At 37.6% G+C, this 27,424-nt stretch overlaps 1 protein-coding gene across 2 annotated transcripts in view; it reads right to left on the bottom strand.

The window, feature by feature from the left end:
• The window catches only part of agap2 (ArfGAP with GTPase domain, ankyrin repeat and PH domain 2), a 29,184-nt gene extending 3,121 nt beyond the window's left edge, over positions 1-26,063 (bottom strand). Inside the window, exons 1-14 of one of the 2 annotated variants that reach the window (XM_014991911.2) lie at positions 25,664-26,063; positions 10,066-10,124; positions 7,444-7,531; positions 7,255-7,340; positions 6,584-6,719; positions 5,996-6,130; positions 5,802-5,920; positions 4,608-4,745; positions 4,419-4,493; positions 3,700-3,804; positions 2,379-2,559; positions 1,296-1,421; positions 1,088-1,210; positions 430-581 (exon numbers count right to left, since the gene is read on the bottom strand). In XM_014991911.2, the coding sequence (XP_014847397.1) occupies positions 430-581; positions 1,088-1,210; positions 1,296-1,421; positions 2,379-2,559; positions 3,700-3,804; positions 4,419-4,493; positions 4,608-4,745; positions 5,802-5,920; positions 5,996-6,130; positions 6,584-6,719; positions 7,255-7,340; positions 7,444-7,531; positions 10,066-10,124; positions 25,664-25,826 (1,686 nt within the window). In that variant the 5' untranslated portion in view covers positions 25,827-26,063. Of the gene's footprint in view, positions 1-429; positions 582-1,087; positions 1,211-1,295; positions 1,422-2,378; positions 2,560-3,699; positions 3,805-4,418; positions 4,494-4,607; positions 4,746-5,801; positions 5,921-5,995; positions 6,131-6,583; positions 6,720-7,254; positions 7,341-7,443; positions 7,532-10,065; positions 10,125-15,914; positions 16,936-25,663 lie in introns of those variants that run through there. The other variant, XM_014991908.2, reaches the window with a different exon arrangement.
• Positions 26,064-27,424: the final 1,361 nt, after the last annotated feature.

Here is a 27,424-nt window from a genome sequence, read left to right as displayed (position 1 = left end):
TGGGGGAAAAAACCACTGAGCTCCTTTCAGAATGAGCTGCTTTAGGGCCTCTGTCACTTTAAATCCAAATAAGCTGCTGCTGGCTACTCCAGATGGTTGCTAGGTTACGGGGCTGGACTGGGCCTTGGTTGCTAGGTAACGGTACAGAGTCTGTGGAATGTGCTGAAAAGTTACTTAAAAGTTAGTTTTATCTTGTTTTAAGTGTACTGAGATATTTTCACAATAAAATAGACTAAAATTACTTGGTAAGGTTTTGTCCTTTTGCAGTGTACCATTATATTACTTGAAAATGGTCTCAAAACAACAATACTATTGTTTAGCACAATAACTTCTGGGACAATTTAAAGTCAATCTTATGATTTATGCCTCTGCTTTTCTGTTCTATAGAAAGTACACATGTTCCAGTGTTTTGGGGAATTTTTTTTTTACCTTATTCCTGCCACTCTCACAGGACTGCAGGCTTGCCAGGATCTGGCTCTCTATTGCTGTCACCCAGGAATCCCTCTCCTCCAGGCTCTGCGCCTCAAAGTGCCACATTTGGCCAGTAGAGGAAACTATAATAAAGTCTGCATTCTCTTCCTCTGCAAGTACAAGAAAACCAATACAACTTTTAGTCACATCTGCACAAATTGGATATGGTTACACTGGGATAATCTGTGGAGATTTATCAAAAACAAACACAAAATGGCTTAAAGTCTGAGAGGTGAAGAACGAAAGATGTCGGGGTTATTTGGATGAACGCATGCTTGGGATGGTTGGAATGGAAAGACTCTGCACCCTCATGTGTTACCTGTCTTATTAATGTTTCTCAAGCTACCAAAGCTCTTTAATTTCCACATTTTGCGTTTGGCTGCAGAGCGAGAGAAACGTACAGAGGAAAGGAAAAAAAAGAGAAACAGAGAGACGGGAAATAAGCTGTTAAGAAATCTTAACAGAGATATTTGATATTTGATCATCCATTTTTAGACTGGAACGACAGGCAGTTAGGAATAAGTTGTTTGAAGTGAAACAAAGTAATCGTTCAGAGTGCAGTAAAGCGGAAAATTTCCAAAATGTTCAGATAATTTCCCAGGAAAAGCGACATTACCCTCTGCTTGGCCAACAGCTGCATCCCCTTTCTGATTCATGCTCTTCTTCCTCCTGTTCTTCTTCCTGTCACTCATGGGAGACGCTTGGCCCGGATCTTTTCCGGCCGTCCCTTCAAGGCCGTCTGACATTAAAAAGGAGAAAAGAAAATAATCAGTTGCTGTGGCGGTGGCAGACATTCAAAGTTGAATCTGGTGTGCTGCACTTGCCAACACTTTGTGCTTTAGCGGACAACGATGAAGGGCAGCGCTGCAGTCCTTTCTCGCCCCCTTGTGGAGACAAAGCGCCGGGCCGGTCGTCAGCGACGGACAGAGTGGACGGACACAACTGAGGAACTGAGAGAAGGTGAAGATTTTCTGTTAATCATGTAGTAAGAACAACACATTTCAACTAGACAATACACTGCAAAAACACAAAATCATACCAAGTATTTTTTAGTCTAGTTTCCAGTGCAAACATCTTAGAACAAAAACTTACAAGTAACATTTTAGCTTGTTTTCAGTCAATAATTCCTTAATATTGATTTAAAAGAGTATTATTTCCACTTGCAGATTATTTCACTTATAATGTGGAAAAATTGTCATGTTATAAGTGAAACAATCTGCCAGTGGAAATAATAGTTTGTCTTAAATTTTTCTTTTTCATTTTCATAAACAGCGGCTCTCTGTACGTTCTGTGTTTAGCTTCATTTTGCCTCATTAGAAACATCAATAGAGACACTATATTGTACTTACTACTGTTTTTCATTCATTTATGAATGTCAGTTTCAAACAAAATATTTGGTTAGCAAGCTAAATATTTAGCCTGCTGCAAACTGCAAACAGCTTTAACTGTGACATTTAGAAATGAATGAAAAACATGGCAAAAATATGACTTTAAAGAATGAATCTGCCTTTTTTTCTCTTATGACAGACTAAATAACCCAAATTATTGCTGCTAAGCTTTGACAGTGTGACTTTACAAACAGCACCCATCCTTCTCTCAGTCACTGTTAGCGTAATGATTGCCATTAATTTAGATTTTTGTTGTTAGTTTGTTTTTTTCCCATAGAAAAAAGGTTTGCTAGACTATTTTTCTTTTCTTTGTTTAGAAAGTTTTCTAAAATGTAGTTTATTTCTTTCGAAATAAATATTTAAGAAAAAAGAAAACAGGGAGCAATAAGTTACGCAATATTTAAAACTAAACTGGATATTCAGTTACAAAATTCTGCCTTAATATCAATAAATATTAATAAAAAGTATTATAATTATGTGTTTAATGCACAGCTGAGGTGGCGAACTGACTCAGTGTACCTGTGCTGGTGCCATCAGCTGCGGCCGGCTCCTTGCTGATCCCGTTGACTCCAGGTAAAGCCGCCGGGGGAACAGCTGAGGGTCCGGCAGGTGCGACGGCTCTCGGCGGGCGTTTCCCGGGAACTTTAACCGTCACACGGAGCAGGTCGATCTCCTTCCCGTGGGTGTTCTGTGTGTAGTCCTGTGATGGATGAGATGTTAAATGTTTTTACCTCAGTTAGCGACAAGATTCTGTGAAACGGTGCCCAGGTAAATCTCTAGAGGGGTGTCCAAACTTTTTGTCACACAGGCCAAAGTAGTCGAGTCAGTTGCTAAAATTAAGCAAATAAAGTCAGATTTTGTTTTTTTTTTGAAGAAATGGATGATATTCATTGCAGATCAAAAACTTAAAGTTAAAAAAACCCAGATCGTGGTGTAAGGTCGCACAGGGCGGCCATCTTGTCTGACAAGTGAGTTTTACAGCTTCTTTTATTTGGACTTTGCATTCAGGTAAACTCTATGACAGAATATACAATTTTCTTTTTAAATCACAATAATACAAAAATATAGTCTTAATATCGCCAGGATAAAGTCATATTATTAAGAGGATTTTACACCAACATGTAAAATAGCAAAAAATAAATTTCTCATTAAAACAACTTTTTTCTTCTAATTTTCTTCTGGTTTAATAGTGCCTTTATTCTGCTAATTTTATGACTATATTCTTGTAATTACGTCGTTGTACAACTCACAGATAGGATGACTGAAATAAAAGCCACTTTTAAAAAATATTTTCTGTCATTTGTAATTTATTTTTTCTCTTTTTATAAAAATTTGGTATGAAAAAAATCAGAGATTTTATTATTACGCCGTATTGCCCAGCTCTATCCCATGTGTGTACAATATTATTTTTTTAAACAATATGCCAAATATTTGCTTTTATAATGACCCAGCTACATGATTACAAGATCTCAGAAAAATAATAACTCTAGAAACACAGATATTTTTTCAAACTCTTAATTTCTTTCCCCTTCCAGTTTTGCCTCAACATCCTCAGAGTTATATTTAAAATTCAAACATAACCTACAGGGACTCTAGGTGTCAAATTATATAATATAATATTATTTATATAAAATAGAAAATATTTAAAAAACGATTTGAAGCCTTTTTTGCAGAATCCTTTCCATGAAATCAATAAGAGTTAAAATCTGGAGCTGCAGAAAACGAGAATGTGTCCTCTAACATGTCGTTGCGACTGTAAATCTGCAGATAAGCGCTCTCCAGAGGCGGCTGCGGATGCTTTACGGCTATATCGATCAGGGCTGGACGCTGTTTTTCTTACACTGGAGCTGGAGTGATAAGACAGCGTGCCATTGTTGGACAGGGTGACGTATTTCTTCTTCCACTCCTTATTCAGAGAGTTGCCACTCCTCTTGAACAGGATGCCCTAATGAAAACAGACAATTGCAGATTTAGCATGACACACAGTCTGGCTAAATTTAGCGAGTGCCTTCAAAGCAGCCCAGAGCTCCTGTATTAATAGAAACACGCTGGGGAAAGGTTAGGAAAGATGAAACTGAAAGCTGGGATATGTTGTTTAGTTTCTCTGAGTTCTGTATTTTTGTTTGTGAAGAAGACAGCCACAACTAGTTATCGATTAATCAATAATTCTGATGTATAATCATCAGAATAATCAATTAATTGACAATTCTCAATTAATCGGATTAAAAAACTGCCTCACTGCAGATTTTTCATTTAAGTTTTTCATGTAGAATATTAGGAATACATTAACAAATACAAATAAAACAATAAATCCTTTTGAAGATAAGAAAATAAAAATTGTATTGCCTAAAATGTAATAATAGCATTCCTACTGTGTCCACTTGATCATTTAAGGATACATCTGCAGGGGTGTTAGGTACAAAATATTCACAAACAAAAAAATGAATCGCTCATTTAAAAAACATCAATTAATCACGTTTAATCATTTCAGCCCTATGATCGATTAATCACAATTAATACGATTAATCGTTTCAGCGTGAGCAAAAAAACAACACAAACCTGCTTGAGCGGGACGCCTCGCACACCGCTCTGATCCCCCTTTGAATCACCAGCTTTCTTGTCCGTGTCCCGGTTCTGAAACAAATCCCATAGAAAGTATTTTTAATCCCAGTAGAGATGAACGACAGGGGAGCCGGATGGAAATGAGAGTGAAATGACAGGAGAGGGAACGTTTGGCGGGGGACTGACCTTAAACAGGGAAGGTCGCCTGGGGATGGTCTTCAGACGCGAGCTGCCCCCCTCCACCTGAGCCGCCCTCAGGTCTCTGTGACCCACCACAGGGGTGGAGGGGAGGGAGCAGGCGTAGCTGCTGGGGCCATTACTGGCCTGAGAGGGGAGGGGGGGAATCCAGAGGTCACAGGGTCAAGATGGGAATGGAGATGACAAGGAGGAGATGGAGAGAGTGAGGATGATGTGAGTGAGTGATGAGGTGATAAAATGTGTCTGAGGTGGAGTAAAATTAGACTTTAAAGACTTGATTTATATTTAAAATCTAGTTACCCAGGCAGATTATTTAACACATAATACAGTTTTCCCATGTTATAAGTGACATAATCTGAAATTGGAACTTGTACTTTTTTAACAATACTGAGGATTTATTGATTTACAACAAGCTTCTTTATCTTGCTGAAATTTTATTTGCAATTTATTTTGTCTCATTTCTAGTGTACCAAGATATTTGCACTAGAAACTAGGGTAAAAATATTTTTTTGCAGCCATTAAAAATATATTGTCATGTATTACATCTCATAAAGTTTAGATTTTTAGGTTATTCAAAGTGATTTAATAAAATTAAGGATGCTGCTTTATTTATCAAGTGATACTGATTAATAATTCACTATAGCATTTATTCATAGCATAAAATATGTATTGAAAAATATGACAGCATAATATATTACAATATATTTAATAATATATAGGGACTTGCACTTTTCACATATTAAAATATATTACAATATATATTTACACAGGCATGCTTTATTATATTAAATAATATTCTAATGAAATATATTTGTTAATGTATTGTAATATGAATCTGTCAATTCTAGATTGTAGCATATTACCCAATATATTGGGTATATATTCTGATAGATTAATGTGTCATTTCCCTGTGTATTTAATGGTATATTTGTCAATATATTTTAACATATAGGATAACATCTCAGCTTTAAAGCTCCAAGTGACACTGAAATTAAATAAACTCTGTTTTATTGCTTCTGATGTAGTAAAATTACTTTAGCTGGTATGCTAGCAGCTAGCGCTAGCAAGTGCGCTAACTCTCATGCTAGCACACTCGTTACGTCACCATATCGTGTAGCGATACGGTGACGTAACAGGGTGACGATAACGTGATGATAACGTCAGAAACCGCCTTGGTGGCACCTGTCCGGGTAGAGACGCTGATCCAGGTGTGGATCCTCCGGAGTGACTCGGCGAGTTGGGAAGAGATTTACACGCCAGCAGCGCCGCCTGTTTCTTCTGCGCTACGATCTTCTGGGCGGCTGAAAACCACACAGAGCTCCGGTTAAAACGTTTCGTCTCTGATTAAGATGGAGGTCAGGATGAAATGAGCTCACCTTCTGAGAAGACCCGGTCTACGTTGAACCCGTAGGTGGCGCAGGTCTCATAAAACAGCGAGTGTTTCACGTCGATGCACAGCTGCCGGGCGCGCTGGTCCTCGATCACTCGGGGGTTGGTGCTGCTTATTTTATCTGATCAATCCAGGATAACAGGACGGCATTAATATATCTTTATTATGTAACAATATTTGGTGACGATGACAAACAAAAGGTTTTTCCAAAATGACAAATGAATACTGGAAAATTATAACAATATGGCATAAATGATTTACGAATTATGTATGTTATTTTGGTCAAAATTATTAAAAATATTTAAATTATAATATTTCACACTTTTTCTAGTTTTAGCTCAATTATGGTATTGAAAAAACAGATTACTATGAGGATGGCTGGATCAATGGATGGATGAATGGATTGGGAATTTACTCTTTCAGCTTTAACATCACCTATCCAATCCAGTCTTTCCAACTAAATAACAGTTTATTAATTCAAAAGTTTATTTTTCCCATGTTCATCTGTTTTGGTGAGTTAAATCAAGTTTAATCCCAGGATGAGTAAATTCCACTGTGTAATCTGTGAGTTTACCTTGGGTTCCCACCACGATGACGGGGATGTCTGAGCGGTGAGCACTGAGCTGGCTGTAGAGCTGGTAAAGCTCCTGGAAACTGGCTTCGTTCTCCAGACTGAAGACCATGATGACCGCATCGACCCAGCTGCAGAACTGGAAAACAAAACAAAACGTTAGCTCCAAGCTATCCTGGTAAAAACCAAACATTAGCTCCGAGCTAGCCTGGTAAAAACCCATCACATCATTCAAGGATTTGGACTGTGTTGAAGATTTAAATGTTACCCAATCACTACATATGTAACACACCAGTTTGACACTACAAAGCTTTCTTCAAATTGCCTGGTCGTAAACAACCATCATCTACTGCAAAGAAAGACATGCTGAGCCCAACAATTTGGCTGCTAATGTTGGTATTTGTAAGCAAACTGAACTGCTTCATTCCCTCTGCTGCCATTGCTGCAACTACAGGCAGACTTCAATTTTAAAGTAGTGCAGAAAAGCAACATAACCGTTCCCAACTTCTCTTTCTGTTTGCTGATTGGTCCAGTTGAAATTCTACCAGAGTAATCCAAGTCAATGGGAGAAAATGCAGACCTAACAGTGAAGCAAGATTAGAGTTGAGAGGAACTGTGTAGCTCCAAACAGATGATTCAGGTGTTACAGGCCTACATGTTTACATAAAACACACCTGTGCGTCAGGAGCTCCAGCTTCCTCCCGGATCAGCAATAGGTGACTCTGACTGTCCACCAGAACTTCTTTTTTATACCTTCCACCTGTCAGGAACAACAAAAGCAACGGGAAGGCAATTTAACAGGCCACTGAGCTGCAAAACAGCCAATCAGGTAATACTTTAATTTAAAACAAAACCGTTTCTACCATCAGGCTTCTCAATCGCAGCATAACTGCCTGTGATGTATTTGTTCACCAGCGCCGACTTTCCACTTTTCAAGCTGCCCAGAATGCCCTGAGACAAAAAGGAAGGAAATACATTAAAAGAAGTAGAAGTTATTCATGGTCAGTGATGGAGAACATCTCAAACCAAATTGTCAGACTTAATTAAAACTTTAATGCAGACTTTCAGTTCCTTTCTCACTTGCTGATTTCGTCTGACTGAATTTGTAACTGTGACAACACTGGGTAAACAATGTTCTTTACAGTCTAACACCAAAACTATCGCTACTAAATAAGATTAGGGCTGTAACGATTAATCATGAAGAAATTGTCATCTAAAGTAGTAATCAATTAATTGTTAACTGGAGTAAGAAAATCTCCTGTTAAGCACATTTCTGCTGTCCATTTATGGATTCAAAAGGTAGTATTTTTAGCAACAGATGCATCCTTTGCAACAAATGACCAAGTGCTCATTATTGGAATGCTACATTATTGCATTTTAGGACATAAAATTGTTTTCTTATTAAAAAAAGTAATTCAACTATTTGCTTATTTGCATATTTTAATGTTTCAGATATTATGTATAGAAAGGCTAAATGAAAAATTTGCAAAATATGGCAATTTTTTAAATCCGATTAATCATCATAATAATCGATTAATCACTATAGTAATCTATGGAATAATTGATTACTAAAATAATTGGTAGCTGCAGGCCTAGTGAGCTCAAACAATGAGAGCATAATGGAGAACTCTGGACCATCTGAATGCGGTTTTTACTGTCAGACAATTAGATAAAACAAAGCATTTTTCGTTTATTAATCGAATGTTTTGCTTTTATTGTAATAGAGAACAAGATCACAGACATCCAGTGACTTGGTCAAAAGCAGACCTGGTTGCAGTCTTTCATCAAACTGGGCTAAAAACAAAAAAATTCAGAGTAAAGAGCGACCCAAATCAGATTCTTGTCACGAAGACAACTGAAAATCCTCTTTTGTCCTGACGAAGCAATAGAAAACAATTGATTCCCCAAAGTTTAAATACAAATGAGTAAAACTTTTGCTATAATTAACAAATATATAATTTTCAATTTATGAAAATGTCTTTTGTCTAACATCAGTTAAAATGTGTCAAAGGTTTGGACATGGCTGATCTTGGAGATTGCAAAGTAAGGCTGTAGAAGGAGTTAGCAGCAACAATTAGACCACCAGAGAATTTTTCTTACTAATTATCTCTTAACGTGGTATTTTAGTCCCTGCAGAGTACATGTTCTTAAATTAAATGTTGGATTTCTCTTTCAGTGGGAGATTATGCTGCTTTAATTAAAGAAAATTATATTTTAAGGTTCTCTTTTACATCTATATAACAGTTGTCAGAAAATTTGTGTCTGTGCTTGCACAAATGATCTCAGAAAGCATTAGCTCATTGTATTGTTTGCCATATTTTTAATAAAAATATGGCTTTTGTAACTGCTAAAGTCAACATGTGAAAAGATGTTGATTTTGATTTTTTCTGCTCAATTTATCACCAGCCTAGAGTAAATCTGGTGATTATTTTTGGGATTAATTGATTAATAAATGAATAGTAAAAGGTGGTTAATATGAGATTTTATTAACCAGGTGAAGCTAAAACAGCCACTTGATGAGTTTTAGGTAGAAAATATTTACGGACAAAGTTTTTTGTTTTATCTTTAATGCAAAATGTAGATCTTTTTGTACAGTTTTGGCTTACTTACTGCTCTGAGCGTGTTGTTCTTTCAGGCTGTCCTAATAACAATTAATTAGTTACTCAATTAGTTGACGATTATTTCAATAATTGATTCATTACGGTTAATCCGATTAATTGTTTTACCAATACAAACAGGCAAAACTCTTTCTGTGTTTAGGATGTAAAATTATTTGCAAATATGGACTTTGAATTATCTTGTGATATTTTGTGGTAACTTAAATATTATGATAAAAAACTATTATATATTTATGTCAGGTAACTGTATGGCTGTGACTGCATGGCAGAGCATTCAGTGTCTCCAGCACAAATATTCTTGAAAAATATTCCCACTTGAAAAAGGTTTCTTCTGTTACTTAAAAATGTATATATTTTCCCACTAATCTGCACTATTTCTATTTCTATTTTTTATCACTAATAACTGAAACGTATCATAAAAATAAATCAAAATCGAACATTTTCACAATAAATGATAAACGGTATGATGAATACCTACACCTATCCCTCCCTAAAAAAGAGTTTGACAACTTTATATGTCTAATTAAAATATGACATGCTTGGTTTATTATAAACGTGATTTTAATTTGTAAAATTATGACATATTTTAGGGACTTCTAACTTGACAAATCAAAAAGTTAAAAATAGAAAAAGTGGTTCATGTTTAAATGGATTTACTGGGATGAAAGGCATCATTTTCCCAGAGAGCAACTGCTGCAACTCAGCAGAAAACCAAACATTAGCTACTGTAATATGTTTCCTGTTATGCTGAACTGTGCAAAAAAAAAAAAAAAGAAAGAAACAGTTTCTCTACAGTTTTATTACTCAGAATCGGTTTTTACTGTGAGCTGAATGCGTGATCCATCAGTTGCAGTGATGGAAACTCACCACTCTCAGCTCCGGGATGGATCGGCTCAGCATCCACTCCTGACTGTTGGCGATATTTACTAAAAAGACAGGTAGACAAATGTTCAGCGAGCTGCAGACACAGGGAGGGGATTCATCATGTTGATTATACACAGAGAGGAGGGCAGCCATCTTAACTGCCTGTTGGAAGGGGTGATAAATCACACATCTGCAATATGAGTTTCACGGGTGGTCCTGCAGGTCACAGTTATGAATATAACCTTTAATTCACAGCGGGGAAACCAGTAAGCTGCAACCATGATGCTCTTTATCAACTTATCTGTCCTTTATTTAAAGCATGGGAAAAGCAGTGTGCTGCTAGAAACCAGATGGTTTGATCCATCTGCTGCTCAAAGATGTCTTAGCTTTTCACACTGTCTCCTTCCTCAAAGTAGAAAATGGAGCTAAAATTGATCGTTGTAGCGATGCCCTAATAGGAATAACAATGAGTCACTGCAAACTGGGCCGGCAGAAGTGAAAGACTATAGAAAGTCTTTGAAATGTACTTCCCCATTTCAGAAAAATTATCTGCTAAGGCCGGAAGGTCCCTCTGCTGCCTGAAAGATAAGACGGATTTAAATGCAGCTAATGCTATATCATTGGTTAAGTAAAACTTTTAGATGTGTCTCAGCTTCAGCATGGTTGAGTCAAATAATGACATGATTAGCAGGACTCTGGAGAACTTGGCAGCTGATATTCTGAGAAACTCGGTTGGATTAGGGATCAGAATAGCTATGTTTGTTACATTTTCACCTATCGTGTTCACTTTCACTCTGCTCTGTAAACCAACCACTTTGAGAAACCTGTTCCCCTCCTTGCCTGTGGTGGCGCTGCACCAAGAACCACTGAAGGAAACGACACAAAGACCTCCGTAGAGTACTGAGCACAACGTCTTTCTTTACAAATGCAAACTAAAACGGAGTGGTGTCAGATTTTACCAGTTGTAGGATTTTGTTTTTGCCTCTGGCATAAGACTACGAGCCATTTTTCCTGCTAGCGCTGGATTGATTGTTTTGGTTGCATTTACCCAGAATACCCTGTTCTATAGCTCACTTCCTACTTTTGAAGTGGTCTCTGGTCTGATTGGCGTTCATATGCATTCGAACCATACCAGAGTTCTCTTCAAGCAAACCGAGACCTAGGGTTGTATTTACACCAAGCCTGTTTAGTTTGTTTGAAGAGAAAGTTCCAAAAGCAGTAAGCGGGCTACAGAGCAGGGCATTCTGGGTAAATATAACATACATTTCGACTAGAAGGAAGTTGGGCTCTTGTCTTCTTCTGTGGGTTTTGTATCGTTTCCTTCAGTGGTTCTTGGTGTAGCGCCCCCCACAGGCGAATGGTAAGAACGTTTTATAAATGGTGGGGTTCATTTGAAAGTGAAAATTTAACAAATGTTGTAATTTTGGACCCAATCGAGACGAGCCTACCGGACAATCAGGTGTGAAAATACTCTAGATTTGTTGAATCCAAATTCTTCAAGTTAACTCCCAAAAAAAGGCAACAGTCACAAAGATCTAGGAAACTTTCTCAATCCAAGAAAAATTGACTTTTTATAATTTCTAACTGATAGTAAAGAGAGTAACAGATAGAAGGTGTGGCTGTTTGTGTCTTTCAAATACAAACTAAATCTGTGGCAGACGAATCCATGGTGAAAGTGGGCTTTCATGCGAGCTGCTGCTGCAGTCTGACTCTTTCCACACACAAAAAGGGCAATTCCTACCACACAAAACACACACAGGCACACACACTGACAGTCTGTCTCATTGTGTCTTTCTGACTGAAAGCCCTTTTTATGGCCTGGTGCTGGAGCCAGAAGTGATTAGACAGTGAAGTCCTTCAGCTGCTTCGCTGCGCACATTTCCACAGAATCCCAATTACCTCCATTTCAACCATCCAGTTTATGTGTGAACACTCAAATATTCAACTTTATTCTGTTTCTCTTAAACCTTAAAACCTTCCCCTCTATCTCAAATATATTACATCTTCTTTCACATCTCGTCTTCCTCCTCTCCATCAGGCGTTGCTGCCTTTGTAACAGCAGCAATACTACTGTAGTATGGCAGGCCGATTTAACATAAAATCAGTTTTGCCACACCAGATTTCTTTAATTATAATTTGATTTCACAAAATACCTAATTACATTGTGACTAGTAAATGACGTCAGATTACCATTAATTTGTATGGAAGATTTCAGTATATTCAGTATATCTACTATGAATTACCATCAGAAACACACATGTCAAATATCAACAACTGAATTATGACAGTTAAAGTACATTAAAGATATCTCACATTCTGTTCCGATTAGTCATAATTCTAATTAAAAATCTTGAATAACACCATAATTCAAGATACTTTAAATGTATTTTTAGATAGTTTTGGGTGGTTCAAACTAAGTTGCAGATATATTGAAAGCAAATAATGACGAGGCAAAGCTAAATAAGAAATATCTAGAACTATAAACTCCAAATAAAGTAGAGATATCTTTTATTAGATGGGTTTTCTTCTATTTGACACATCTTTAATTAAAGTGATGACTAGTCAGAAAGATTTTACTGATATCTTGTATTAGTATTTTGTTTAGCCAAAGCGATACATATTTACATGGCATTTTGAAAATTAAATAAAACTGAAAAATTCAAGATAAAAACCGACAAAAGATTTTTGAATATGCAGCAATGTCAAATTGGGGATTCTTTGTAGATTTCAGAAGCAGTCTTCATGTTCACAAAGTTTGTGTTCTCCGATATTGCACAGCACAAAATGCAAAATTTTAGTTGAGATATCTGGAAATGAAATTTTGACTAGTCATAATTGCGTTTGCAATATCTTAAATTATAATTATGGATGTTTGACTCTTCAAATGACAAATTCTGATCACGTCATTTAAAATATCTTCTTGAAATTAATTTTCAGGTCAAAATGTAATTGAAGATATTAGTCAGAATGTAAATGCAGATATCTTAAATTACCATGAACAGTCAAAAATGAATTTATAGATATCTAGAATGTAGAATGTCTTATTATAATGTTCCTACCTGTCATATTTTTTAAACTCTGTGTTTCAAAAATATATGAGTCTGTTGAATAAACCAGCCAGTCATCCTCGGATAGTCAGTGGAAAGCGATTTTATGTTAAAAAGGCTTGCCATACACTTTTTAATTAACAGTCTGACTAGTCAGAATGACTTTACGGACATCTACAATTAGGAAAAACGTCACAGATTTACGTAGCATTTTAAAATTTCAATGAAACAAACAAAAAATTATTTTTTGGGAAAAACGATTTTATGTTACAACGGCTTGCCACTGAAGCCCGGGTCTGACGGTTGCCATGGCAACACTTCCTCCTGCTCCTGAGCGTGTGCGTGCATGTGTATGCCGTGCATACAGAGGCTAGTTTATGCGCGCGCGCGTGTGAAACGGCGTGAATACACAATGAGTAAACGAATAAAAATAAAAAAGGCGCGCTCTGTTGGATGTCACAAATCTTTAAATCTATTTTTATTCAAATCCCTGAATCGCTGCACATGTTTCGCCCCCCAGTGAATTTAAATAAAACCAGACTGAAACAAAGAGAGAGAGATAGAGAGAAAGCGAGAGATGGAGAGAAAATGAATCTCCAGCTGCAGAAGGTGCGGTGGGTGGAAAATATCAAAGACGGGATTAAAAATGTTCCCGATCGGTTGTGGCGCCAAACAGATACTCCGGTGACATTATGAGATTTAAACCCACACTGGGAGAAAACAAGGTGCACCAGTGTGTGGGGTGTCAGTGTCAGTGTGTGTGAAGGCTGATTACCCCTGCAGCCATGTGAAATCTGCCCCCGCTCTGAGGGGAATTAGATTAAGACGATTCTTTTGGCAATCATCGCACCAAACGGTAGTTTTTGTTTCCTGTATCACTCGGGAACCAGATGCACATGGCGGCAGGAAAATGTTCCCAAGCCACGTGACTTTATTACAGCCTGTGAGAGGTTTCTCTCTAAAAAAGATCAACCCCACCCAATTCCAGCCTGACTCATTTCAAATGGATGCCTCTGCACGGAGGAAGAGGACATGTTCAGAAAAAATCCTGCAGAAAAGACGCTAAGGGAAGATCATGAGCTGCAGAGTGGCGTAGGGCTGGGCGATAAATCGATTTTTCTTTTAATCAATTGGTCGAATTTTTGGGTTTCTGAAGATCTAGTCTTTGGAAAACTTGGATGTTTTTAAACTAATTTGCTGTTTGGGTTTCCGTGGTTTGGAGTGATGCACACGCCTAAGGCCGCCATCTTGTTTAATCAAAACTTAGACTTTTCATTCGGGAATATATGGATTAGACTAATCATTATTTTATTTTATTTACAAAAATACAGACTTATGACAGTAAAATACACAAGAATGAAGTTGAATAAAGTCGTAATTTTAATCTGTCACAAAAAATAGCAAAGAAATTAATTATACAAGATTGTTTCTCATTAAAACAATCTTTTTCTCATAATTCTTTTGATAAAATTGTGTCTTTATTCAGCTAATATTATGACTATACTCTAGTTATGTCCTTTAATGTAAAACTCTCAGAAGGGACAACTGAAATAAATAAAAAGCTACTAAAAAAAACATTAATTCCTAGCAAAAAGTCATATTCCAAGAATACAGTGGTAGTAGCACAATAATAAAGTCATACAACAATAATACGTGAATAAAGTGTTAATATTACCAGGATACAGTTGTATTTCCAGGAGCTTTAAATAATAATTTTATAAGAACTCATGAAAAATAGCAAAACTTAAATAAGGAATGTTGAGCGTTTTGTTAAAATTATGAGAAAAAAGTTGTTTTAATAAAAAAGCTTGGTAATGATATCTAATGCAACCAGCGTCTTTCTTCAAAATAGATTCAGCTGTTTGCTCAAACGTTTCAAAGTCCTGCTGCTGAAAATAAATTGACCATGTTGAAATTTTAAATATTTCCTAATCTGTAAAACTGATACAAATGCATAACTTAAGCCTTTCTAGTGAATTTTTGACTCATTCTGCTAATATTATGACAATTTTCTCAAAATTTAAATATTTCCTGTCATTTGTAATTCCATTTTTAGAAATTAAGCATAGAAAACAACTATTAAAATTGGATCTGAAAAAAAAAAAAATCAGAAGATTTTTTTTAAGCCACATTGCCCAGCCTTAGCTGCAACTTCTTAGCTAGGGCTGGGTGACTATCGCTTGAAAATAAAATCAGTATTTTCTGGTAAAATTGTGTCGTTTTCTACTAATATGACATTTTTTTCCTAAGTTAACAAAAATTCTCATAGCCTGGACCTAATTCTCCATCGTTTAGTCCAGAGAAAAGATGGCAGAAATAAAAGCCAATTTCTGAAAATATTTTTCTGTCATTTGTTATTTCCATTTTAGAAAAAAAAATTAAAATCGAATCTGGTATGAAAAAAACCCAACAAAAATTTTGATTTTATGTCTAAGCCAGATCTCCCATAGCAATAATAATTGATTAATTTTATCTATAACTACTTTATAACTTAAGATGACGCTACTGTATTGTAGCCACAGCTGCCCTTGGGGAAAAAAAGGGTCCCATGTTTTGTTTGCTAGGTCTGGGCGATATGACTTAAAAATAAAATCTCCGATTAATCGATTTTCCACTTTCTTTTCTATAAAACATAAAGTAACTTTGTACTTGTACAATTAGGGTCAGGCTACAATACTTTTTTTTTTATCTAATCTTGAGAATATAGTCATATTAACAAAAACAAGATCAATTTTAACCAAAAACTAAAAAGTGATTTAATTTTAAGCCATATCGCCCAACCCTACAGTGTTTGTGACCTCCTACCTTCCTCCTCGCTAGAATCTCTCTGTATGTAGACAGGAGGAGCTGCGGATGTTGGCCCTGCCGCCCCTGAGCTGCTCTTGGTGAAAATGCCACTGATGAATTTGAGCATCTTCCTGTCTTTAGCAGAGCCTCGCTGACCCTGCTGCGCCTGCTGGGTGTCCCTGACCAGCCCCAGGTCCTCAGAAAGGCTGTTCAGGTCGCTGTTGTCCAGCGTGCGGCTTTTACCCTTACGTGCCGGTTTGGGGACCTGGTTGGCTGGAGCAGGGAGGGAGGCCGAGCCCGTCTTCAGCCGGTCCTTCCTGGGGATGTCCCTCATCACCGCGGCCACACCACCTCCGATGTCCAGAGACATCCCAGTTTGAGACTCGTCCCGTAGGTCCCTCCAGGCTTCCGGTCGGCTTGCTTCGGCCCATGATGCCCTGCAGGGACCGGGCGACCGCGTCGTCACGCGGCAGTCCTTTCGGTCGAGGCTCTGGGCCGAGGTAGGGCTGCGTTCCCGACCCTCCCTGGAGTCGCGGCCTCGGGTGGTCACGCTGCTGTGGGACTTCAGCAGACTCACGGGCCGCTGTCCCGCTGGCCGGATAGGGAAGCTGGTCCTTGTGGGAGTTCGGCTCGGTTCGACCAGCTCGGTTGGCGGTGTTGTGATCAGTGATGGAGACCAGCATTGCATTGACTCAACGGCGTCTACAGACCTGGTCTGCTGGATGGTACCTCTCTCAGCAGGTAGGGGGATTGAGAGGTTGCGTGGTGGCTTTTCAGGGGCTTTACCTGCAGCATCTACGGTATCTCTCTGAGGACTACGAGGTTTTCTCTCTCCAGCTCCATTCTCAGCCAGGATCGGAGCCCCAATCTCTTCCCCTGGACTTCTTTCGTGGTCGGCCTCCGCCTCCTTCTCTTGGGTGCTTTTCTTGGCCTCCCCGCCATTCTCCTCCACAGCCTCTACCTTCACCAAGGTGAGGGAGATGAGGTAGGTGGTTCGTTGCTGCAGGGCGCCTCCTCCACTCATGGGGTCAGGCTTTGGTGGATCTCCAGTCAATGAATGAAACCGGACAGAAGACCATGAACAAGTTTGCCAGTTTGTTGAGGTATGAAGGATTCCCACGGCTCAGCGGAGACAAAAACCTCCTCGGAAGACTCAACTGCAGAGGGACGACTGGTTTCATCCATCCCTCAAATTCCTGCTTCAAAGTTTCTTGATTTCAGTCACAGATTTCTTTGCCGATTGTCACCCTTCTTCGACATTTGAGCAAAAACTCTATCAGCTTTCTGCCAGTGCAGCCCAAGCAGCTCTTTTGTTCCTGGAAACAGCCAATTAAAACCTATCACTGCAGATGCAAACCGCTACTCAGGCACTCGCTCGTCTTCATTATCATGCCCGATGAATCCTTCTTGATGGCAGTTGTTTACCCATTCTGGAGGGCTGTTCAGTCCGTGCAGCAATAAAAAAAACAACAACCTTGATTCAGATCAGAATAGCAAGTGCCCTGCAGTGTACGTCATCAATAACGAGAGGAAGAGCAGCTGTTAAGTGGACAGGTGAAAATTCATTAGCAGCATGGCACAGGACACCCGAACCGTGATCATCACCATGGGTGAGTCTTGCAGAGTGCGCCACCTCGCTGATGAGGAGGTGCCGCAGGGGATCCGGAGGAGAAGCCAGCAGGAGTCCGGGTGGATATGTGGAGATGTCCATCACGCTCCTGTCTCCGACTCCTGGAGCACCTCTGTCCTCCCAGCGCGTCGGGCGTTGTTGCTGAGCATGGCACCACGGAGGAGGCGGTGAGGCTGAGGCGAGTCACCGCTCCGAAGCCCTCCGACCGAAGCGCCGTCACTCGGGTTCAGCGGGTCCGGAGCACATCACCACCCTCCCTCCTCTGCGTTTCACCAGGAGTCTTCGGTGCCCCTCCCTCACCAAGCCCCTCCCCGATCCAATATGGAATCCATACAATGCAGAGAGATCCGTGTTTCTTCTTCTTCTTCTTCTGTCCTTTCCCAACCACTAAGACCGTCCCTGCTTTTTTATTGCTCATCCCATCTCCATCTCCATCCCCTCCCCTTCGGCTGGTGGTAAACCAGCGGTGCACACACCCACCCACACACACGCGCGCACGCACACACAAAGTGGCTGAAAAAGCTGCTAAACGAGGCGACACTGCAGGAGGAAAGATCAGTGACAGGGAGAGGCAAGCAGGCAAGGTTAAACGGCAATGACAAACAGAAAGAAGCAGGAAACAAAGAGGAATGCTTTTTTTTCTCTCTCTGTGTGTGTGTGTGTGTGTGTGTGTGTTTCTTTCTTTGTGCATCACTGCTGCTGCTGTCTAGGTTTCATCACCATCCTTCATCGGTCTTCAGCTGCCTCTCCGTGTTTGTGTGAAAAAGTGTGTGGCTCCTCCTCAGTGGGAGGCTTGGCTTATTTGTTGCTAAGGTGTTACAATCTTCCTGGCTCTGGTGACACAATCATCCCCTCCTCCTCTTCCTCCTCTTCCTCCTCTGCCATCCTCTGTGTTGTAATTTCTCCCAGGGTATAAAAACGGTGTTTGTGTCTGTGAGTGAGTGTGCTGAATGAAAGAGATTTCCACTGAGTTTATTGATCTGTAGTCTATTGCCTACTAGTGTGTGTTCATTAGTCAAAGCGGGTGAGCTCTTGGCTCCCAGTGTGAGACATTGACAGCATGTTGGACATCAATATAAGACAGACACAATGCAAGCGTAATGAAAATATTCATTTTGCATACAGTAACTTTGAGATTCTTCATATTTTGTCACCCAACGTGAAGCCAGTGGGTCATTTTTGTCAAGTCGTGAAGGATAAAACTTATCCCACCAACACAGGACGTAAAATGTCCTTATGGTAACATATTTGTCCAACTAATTAAAGTCTTAAAATGGAAAAGGATGGAAAATATTGGGTACGATGCAAAGACTCTTCCTGCTAAAGTGGATGAGATGTGACCTGTCAAATAAAAATAGGCAAAAGTGTTGTTCTTTATGCAAATCTGCTAGTGACTCAAAATATTTACAGCTTGAAAGTGCACCTTCAGGTTGTTTTACAAATTTATCTTAAAGTCAAAATCATATGAGAGTAATAACATGAGAATAAAGTCATAATATTATGAACATAAAGTCAAAATAATACAAAAATAGTCATAATAATACCAAGAAAAAGTCATAACAATACGAGTATAAAGTCGTAAGAATATAGTAATGATAATACAAGAATAAACTTGTAATAATACTGTAATAAAATATTGTATTGTCAGAATAAAGAAATTAATGACACATTTATTATCACATTAGTAATGTGATAATAAAGATGTAATAATATCAGAATAAAGGTGTAATAATACCAGAATAACATCGTAATAATATGAGAATATAGTCAATGCAATAATACCAAAATAAAGTTGTAAGAATATGAGTATAAAATAAACGAGACTAAAAATGTAATAATACTATAACAAAGTCATTATATTACCAGAATAAATATATATTAATGCAAGAATCAAGTTGTAACAATACCTAAAAACAGTTCTATAAGTACTAGAATAAAACTGTAATAGTACCAGAATAAAGTTGACTTAATACTGGAATATTATGAGAATAAAGTAATAAAAAAATTAAAGTTGTGATAATTCCAGAATAAAGTTTCATGAGAACTCCAAGCAGTGTTACTCTGCATTAAAATGAAGAATGATGATCACCTTCTGAAGCTGCACTTTGCTATCAGTTTGACAAATAAGGAAGTACTTCCTCTTCTAAAACGCCAGCATTAAATTATCAGCAGCAGCAGCAGGACTTTGAAACGACTGAACAAACTGCTGAGTTTGTTTCAAAGAAAGAACAACAGAGACAGGAAAAGGTGATTAGATCTTCACAACTATTGAAGCTTTTCTCCCATTAAAATGACTTTTTTTGATCATTTTATTCTCTGATATGGCCCTACTCAGTTGTAGGCCATAACTTTACAAATTATTTATTTCTTTTAAAGAATAAAACTAGGAACTATATTCCTTCTACTGCACAATTATGCACTACTTTGCGTTCACATAAAATACTAATAAATCTTAAGGAAAATATGGGTTGTGGTAAGTTCAGGAGTTCTAAATATTGTGATTATATTTACCTTATTTTAATAGTTATTTGCTCAGGTTTGCACTACATTTTTAAGCCATCAGATCATGAAAAATTAACCAGTAGGTAGAAATTATGAAAATATACTTGACAGTAATTAAGCAGCAACTTTCAGATTATTTTAAAGGAGTAAATAAATATTCTGTAGGTTTTCTTTTGTAAACTACATCTTCAAAACCAATTATACAAGAGGAACTGCTGCAACACCAGACACACTGCAGAAAACACGATTACACACCGATCGCTTGAGTTATTACCGGCTGTAATTTCATGTTAATTACTCTCCGGGGGAGGGGAAAAAAGAAAAAGAAACTGTTTGATGTGAAATATTTCCTAACACACCAGTGCACAGCAGCCATCTCCTCATAATACAGGATGTGGCGGTCCACCTGCTCCGCCTGGTCCCACTCCCTGCCTCAGTCAGCGAGAGGGCATTAAATACTCACACTGAATACAAAAGAGCTCTGAAAAACCGCCTTTGGCTCAAGGGGAAGCTACGCATCCTCAGAGGAAACAGAGAGTAAACAGAGAGCTGAAGCTGTGTTTTCTAGCTGTACGTAAAACACAGTCTGAGCGAGATGCAGCGCATGCTGCAGGTTGCATTACTGCACTGTGAAATTCTCCTTATTGTGACACATCTATATGAATAACGCATGCACACGTCCAAACGACGCTGAATCCCCAACACACCATTTGCACGTTTGGGTGGGAGCTGTCAGATGGCCGGCGGCCAAGGGCAGTGGTCATGCTGGGTGATTTTTCATTTCTCCTTCACTGTGAGCTGCCATATTTCTCCACTCCATGCTGCAGTGAGCACCACACACACACGCACGCACACACGCACGCACGCACGCACGCACGCACGCACGCACGCACGCACGTGTATATATATATATATATATATATATATATATATATATATATATATATATATATATATATATATATATATATATTATTGAAAAATAATATATGATGACATTTTCAAAATATTTGTTAATATATCCCTTACAAACCTTATTAAATTTTTTTTAGCTTATTATATTATTTTATCATGGTGGGCACTCATTGAATGTTTTTTTTATACATCATAATAAATGCTTTTGTGATAAGAATTTAAATTTATTGTTTCTACAAATTTCTACTCTATTTAATAATAAAATTTTAAAGTATGCAATATAAGAAATATTTCATTAGCTGCATGAAAATAATCTGATGCAGCAATAATTTGGATAACACACCACTGCTGTACACTGGTGTGTTACAAATTTCAGATCTCCACACAGTAATTCAGGTATGGAAGTATTAGGCAACAATTTAACATGTAACATGTAATGATCTTTTTTATTTGGAAAATATTTTATTTTATTCAACATTGCAGTAGTTTTTGACATTTCAGCTTCCTATAGCTCCCAGGAGAACCTCCTCCTTTTTTATCTACTATTTTTGTCTTTTTTTCACCGTTCCTTTGACATAAAGCCACTCGACTACATCCAAGAGAGCGCTGGCTCTGTTTTTAGAGCCAGGTCCCAGCGAGGATTCTCCTGCTTTGATCCGCGCTAAAGCACTGACACTCAAGCAGACTAATTATACAAAAACAGTTTTCTGCTCATGATATGAGGGTCAGGCCTTTCATAATGTATGAAGATCAGCCAGTTCTTAAAAACACCTCAGAGCTACGCAGATCTGCCCTGAAGAGAAATAAACTAAATATTCTGATCTCACCAGCGATACGTTTAGTTTTCTCAGACTCAAACTGAAGACTTGAGTATTGGGACTGAATCTTGAAAAGGAAAATTAAAGAAAGAAACTTGCTTACTTATGTATTTTATACATAAAATAATAAAAATTTATTTTAGTAATCAATTATTCTATCAATCATGCTGATGATTAATCAATGAACTCGATAAAAAAATGGGCACATTCTCACTACTTAAACATTTTTATATTATATGAGAAATACATTAAAAGAGGAATATAAACATAATTCAGAACATTCTGTAAACATAAAAATTAATATTTTATTGACAAAAATTCAATAATATAGCATTCCTTTACTGAATTTTAGTGGATTTTAACTGGGAGAAGGTAAAACTAGTCCATTTGAGAAGTTTGGGGTATTTCATATTTACAGGCAGAGCTGTTTTTACAGGGATAGCTGTATCTTAAATGCAAAATTGTGTGTATATTTTGGACATTTTTAGCTTAATTACTGCAGTGACTGTTTTGAGTTTTCAGAAAACTGCCACTATTTCAAGTCTAGTTAACAATTAATCAGTTTCTAAATTAATTGATGACTACTTCAGTGAGTTTAAAATGTACATATTCATTACCTGAATAATTTTGAAAGCAATTTAATTTGTTTACTAATTGTTTTTGACTTGACAATACATCCAATTTGTTTTTATTTTGATGATGTCTTCCTGAAAATCAAATGCCTTGAGTTCATCTGCTCGACTTAAATGGTCATCTTGGAGGAAATCTGGATCGTTTTCAAAAGCACTCCAAATAGCTTCCTGCTAATGGGAAGATCTGGCAATAAACTAACTGAATAAAGGAGAATTTAAATACTGGTGAGGTGATTAGCTGGCAGGAAACGAAATATAAACACAGCAGAGAGAAATTTAGGGGAAAAACCTGAAGCTGACATAAACAGAAAACAGAAAAACACTCATCTTTGGAAACAAGTTCAAAGTATAAATGAACACAAAGAATAAACTAAAATTACTAGATCTAAACAATAAAGAAATGATCAAAACAGAAACAAAAACTGAGTTTCTGTTTCTCAATTATAAATGTTAACTTCTTAATTTGTTCTGCCCTTTAAAAACCAAAAAATAAATGTTTATTCTGAAACTAGAAGAGTATCCGAAATGTTTCCATAAAATATCCTGTCAGCACAATTATTTTCCTGTTTTTCATAAAAGCTTTTACTAAAAGATTTTAAAAGTTGGCGCTAACTCTGACTGTACAATCTTGCCCAAAATAAAATCTTATTGCTAGTTCTGTGTATTTTAGTTATAATCACTTGTGTGTACAACCAGCTTAAAACCCCTAGAACCCGACGGACCCACCGGTGGGTCCAGCTGCCACGTGACCTCGGCTCGCTCTGTAAACAAAGGCTCCACGTGCCTTTAAATTTTTTTTTATTATTATTATCCGCTAAAAGAGGCTTTAATCTTTCAAAAACTATTCCGCATAAAGGTTTTGCCCAAAATGTTAAGATTTAAATTTATTTATACCCCCTGAGGGTGTAAGAGGTATATTTGAAATGGAAACTTTATAATCTCTTTGATTAACTTGCCTTGATTTATCTCTTCTAAACAAATGCTAAAGGTTAGGTAGTTTCTTTATTTGCTGTTATAACAGTAATTAAATTCAATATTATTCTGAAAATTAAACACAGCAATTATTTAGATCTCAATGAATTTTCACAATAATATTGAATTTAATAACTGTTATAACAGCAATTGGACTACTTAATTTAGTCCATTTAGGTCTGGTTAAATCATAAAATAACTATTATTTGGTTTTTGAGAAAGTTGAATTTCACTTGCAGTAAAAAGGCTCTGGGTTCGATTCCCGGCCCCGGTCTTTCTGCATGGAGTTTGCATGTTCTCCCTGTGCATGGTGGGTTTTCTCCGGGTACTCCGGCTTCCTCCCACAGTCCAGAAACAGGACTGTCAGGTTAATTGGTCTCTCTAAATTCTCCCTAGGTGAGTGTGTGCGTGGTTGTTAGTCCTGTCTGTCTTTGTGTTGCCCAGACTGGCGACCTGTCCAGGGTGACCCCACATCTCGGCCGAAACATTAGCTGGAGAGGCACCAGCACCTCCTGACCCCACTAAGGGACAAGGGTGTACAGAAAATGGATGGATTGGTGAATTTCACTATCCATACCCACACAACCAATATCCACAGAGACAACAGGACAAGCAGTGAACCTTCACCGCTATTACTTACAGGAAATTACTCCAAAAGAAGAGTATGCAAAACAACCATAAAAGGTCATAAATGTTCACTTCTTGTTTGCCAAGAAACATCTTGATTTCTAGTAAAACATTTGTGGACGGATGAGATATCAAACTAACTTACAAGTAATTTTTTTATCAAGCTGTTGGAGCTTGTTTTAAGTCAATAATTCCCTAATATTGATTCAATATTGGTTAATATTGGCAGATTGTTTCACTTATAACATTGTAAGCATGTCTTGTTATTTAGTTAAATAATCTGCCAGTGGAACTAATTTGTTTTCACCAATATCAGGGAACAATTGTCTTAAAACAAGCTGCTATATCTTTCTCTAAAGTTACTTGTAAATTAGTTTTGTTAAGATATGTGGACTAAAAATAACTAAAAATATTACACAATCTTACCAGTCATTCAAATTCCTTCTTTAAATGGCTAAAACAATAAAGATAATTGAGGCATTTGGGGCAAGTCAAAGTTTAGATTTCGTGTCTGCTTTTGAATTAACTTGACCGTTTATCCAAAAAAACCTCTAATGTTGATAAAGTAAAACAGTTCTGTAAAAAAGGTGAGGTATAAATTCTGCATTTGAAAACTGCACTTTGCATCTAAAATGGTTAATTTTGGAACAAAAAAAACACACAAAACATAAGAAATTCTTATGAACTCTAAGGTGGTACAAAAGATTAAATCTGTAGCATAAATATAAAGTTCAGCCAGAAAATCCTGCAGTGACACTATTTAAATGAAATGAAATATGTATTACTAAAGGATTTTTGTTCACAAGCTAACTTGATTTTGCCTGCTTGCAGTTCATTTCTAAAGAATTAAAAGTTGCTGCTAACTTAAACTACAAATAAATGTAGAGGCTATAATGCATCTTGCAGCAAAATCAAACTTCATTGATGAGATCACAGACAAATACTGGAAGTACATTTTTTTCAGCTTTCCAATAAGCGTTTATAATTTTTAGCCGTCCAATTTGAGAACTTCCCTCCTCTGAAGGTCAAACACGCGATACCTCTGCAAACAAATGGAAAAAGAAAATGTGACGTTCATTTCTAAAGAATCTATCTGTGTCACATTTGTCACTTTAACAAGAATATAGGAAGTAGCAATGCAAGGATGTGATGTAAAACTGATCAGCTTCAAGTAAAAGCCCTGCTTGTATGAGAGGAAGTGGCTTTGAGGGCAGTTGCAGATTGGCAGACAGGAAGTAGGCCACACAGCAGGTTTCATCTCGCTACTATGGAGATGGCTGCTAAAGGATGTTGCCATTTAGTCTCCCTATGTCCAGAGGCCGACTGATGCTTAATGCCGATGCAAAATAGGTACCAAGAGGCGATTTTCTTTCACGATCAGAGAGAACTGAGAATAAACTCGAACACCTTAGCCTCAGGAAAACACACCGAGTCACACAGACGGTGACAGGAAGCTGAAAGGAAGATATCAATCACCCACACAGTCTTATTTCCTTGCACCACACCAAGAAGGCTGATTAAAAGAGTAATGAAGCTGATGTATGCATGCCGTTTTTTCCTGGTTATTATGTCAAATGAAAACTTTCATGAAGTTCGAACAGCTTTTTGTGTTCCTCATGCAGACTGAGATAATTAAAAGTGATTCATAATGCTAATTAAAGGTTAGCTCACCTTGAATGCTGTGGAGGTAAACTTTAAGGCCCGAGCGCAGAGTTTGATTCTCCACTCTCTCAAACTGCTTGAAGAGTCTGTTGATTGCACTCTGGAGGGAGTCATACCTCTTGATCTCCGCTTTTATCGCGGAGGAGGAAGCTGATTTAACGTTGCTGGTCATCCTCACGCACAGATAAGTCGTGAACCGAAGCAGTGAGATGCTTCAGCCCATTTGAACTCCCGGCTGCTGGTTCCACATGAAGAACTCGAGCTTGAGACGAAGAAGCACCAGAAGACGATGTGAAGTCAACTCAGGGTGTCGCTCTCTCACGCTTTCTCTCTCTTTCTAAACCACAAAAGTCACATCATGGCAACGTGTTCAGCTTCCTCTGCAGGTTTGAGCCCAACTGAAATCACTTCCCTGTTTCAAACTGTGCTCTCCTCTGCACGTCAACCCTGAAAATGTAGTGAGTCTGCAACTGAAATTTACCAAAAGAGAAGGTAGAAAATTCAGAATGTGACAACTAAAATCGCTCTGAAAGAGACAGCATAAATTTAACTTGGCAAACGTCTTTTTAGAGAGAACATAGACTGAGTTATTTTAGAACAAATCAGTTTTACATAAACAAAAACCAACATTCTCGTCTTTCCAAATCTGAAGAATAGAGGTGGAGGTATCATGGTTTGGGGATGTTTTGCTGGAAAAGGCGTTGTTATAATAACAGGATCTAACATGAATCCAACCATATACCAAAATGTGAAACCATCTGCAAAAACAACATTAAAACTGAAGCACACTTGATGACCTTATGACCTCATCAGTCTCTCCTATCATTGTTTTTAAAATATAGCTTCAGCACACTGTTGATATTTGTTTATGCAGGTCTCTTGAGACCGGATTGTTTCATCGTAAAAAATTAATTATTGAGGCCATTAAAATGATTTTATGGCTTAATAAAGAATTTTGGTTGGCAAATATAATGTTCAGGACTATAATGAATAAAAGAAACCTTAATTCCTTAATTTAACTTCTAGAGAAATTAAATGTTGTCATAAATCAATATTCTACAATAACATTTGGAATATCATCTCTTCTGCCCAGAAACTGAGCTGCGAACATCTCATGACATGAATAAGACTCATACGGCAACATTCATTCCTCAGAGGCTTCTTTAAATACGTTGTGAGACTGACTGCTGCAGCAGTGCACAACATCCTGGGACAAAATTTAGGGTACATTTAGGATGAATAAAGTATTTTTGAATTGAATTGAACTTCAACACAGATATATGGATTACATTCTGCCCAAATTGTTACACTTATTTTATGGGTTCAAATCTAAAAGCCTGCTTTAAGTCTGATGAAAAACTGGCAGAAGGTAAAAACAAACAAAACAATTAAAAAATACAGATACAATAAACAAATAAACACTTAAAACGTCACTATTTATATGTAGGGTTAACCCAATAATTTAACAATAACACCAACACTTTGGTATACCGTGTGATTTCCATCAGTAAGCAGTAAAAATAAACCCACAGAGTTTCAGAACGTGTCGAAATTAAAAACCTGACTTAAAAAAAACAGAAAGAAAAACGGCGTTGCGTGTAGAAAAGGTCAGTTAATGTCAGGTTGAGGAACTTAGATAAACCTTTTCGATTATAGCGATACATCCACTTCAACGAAACCTCACGGAAGGATGTTTAAAAAAACAGAAACGGGTTTTGGGGGGACGTCAGAATCTGACGTCAGACGTCAGTTTGACGCAATCAGCCACGC

Source organism: Poecilia mexicana, unplaced genomic scaffold (genome assembly GCF_051168715.1).
Source record: "Poecilia mexicana isolate PSO_F unplaced genomic scaffold, ASM5116871v1 scaffold_7, whole genome shotgun sequence".
In the NCBI taxonomy this organism is placed as follows: Eukaryota; Metazoa; Chordata; class Actinopteri; order Cyprinodontiformes; family Poeciliidae; genus Poecilia; species Poecilia mexicana.
Note: the sequence above shows the minus strand (reverse complement) of the source record. Positions and strands in the feature narration are given on the sequence as shown.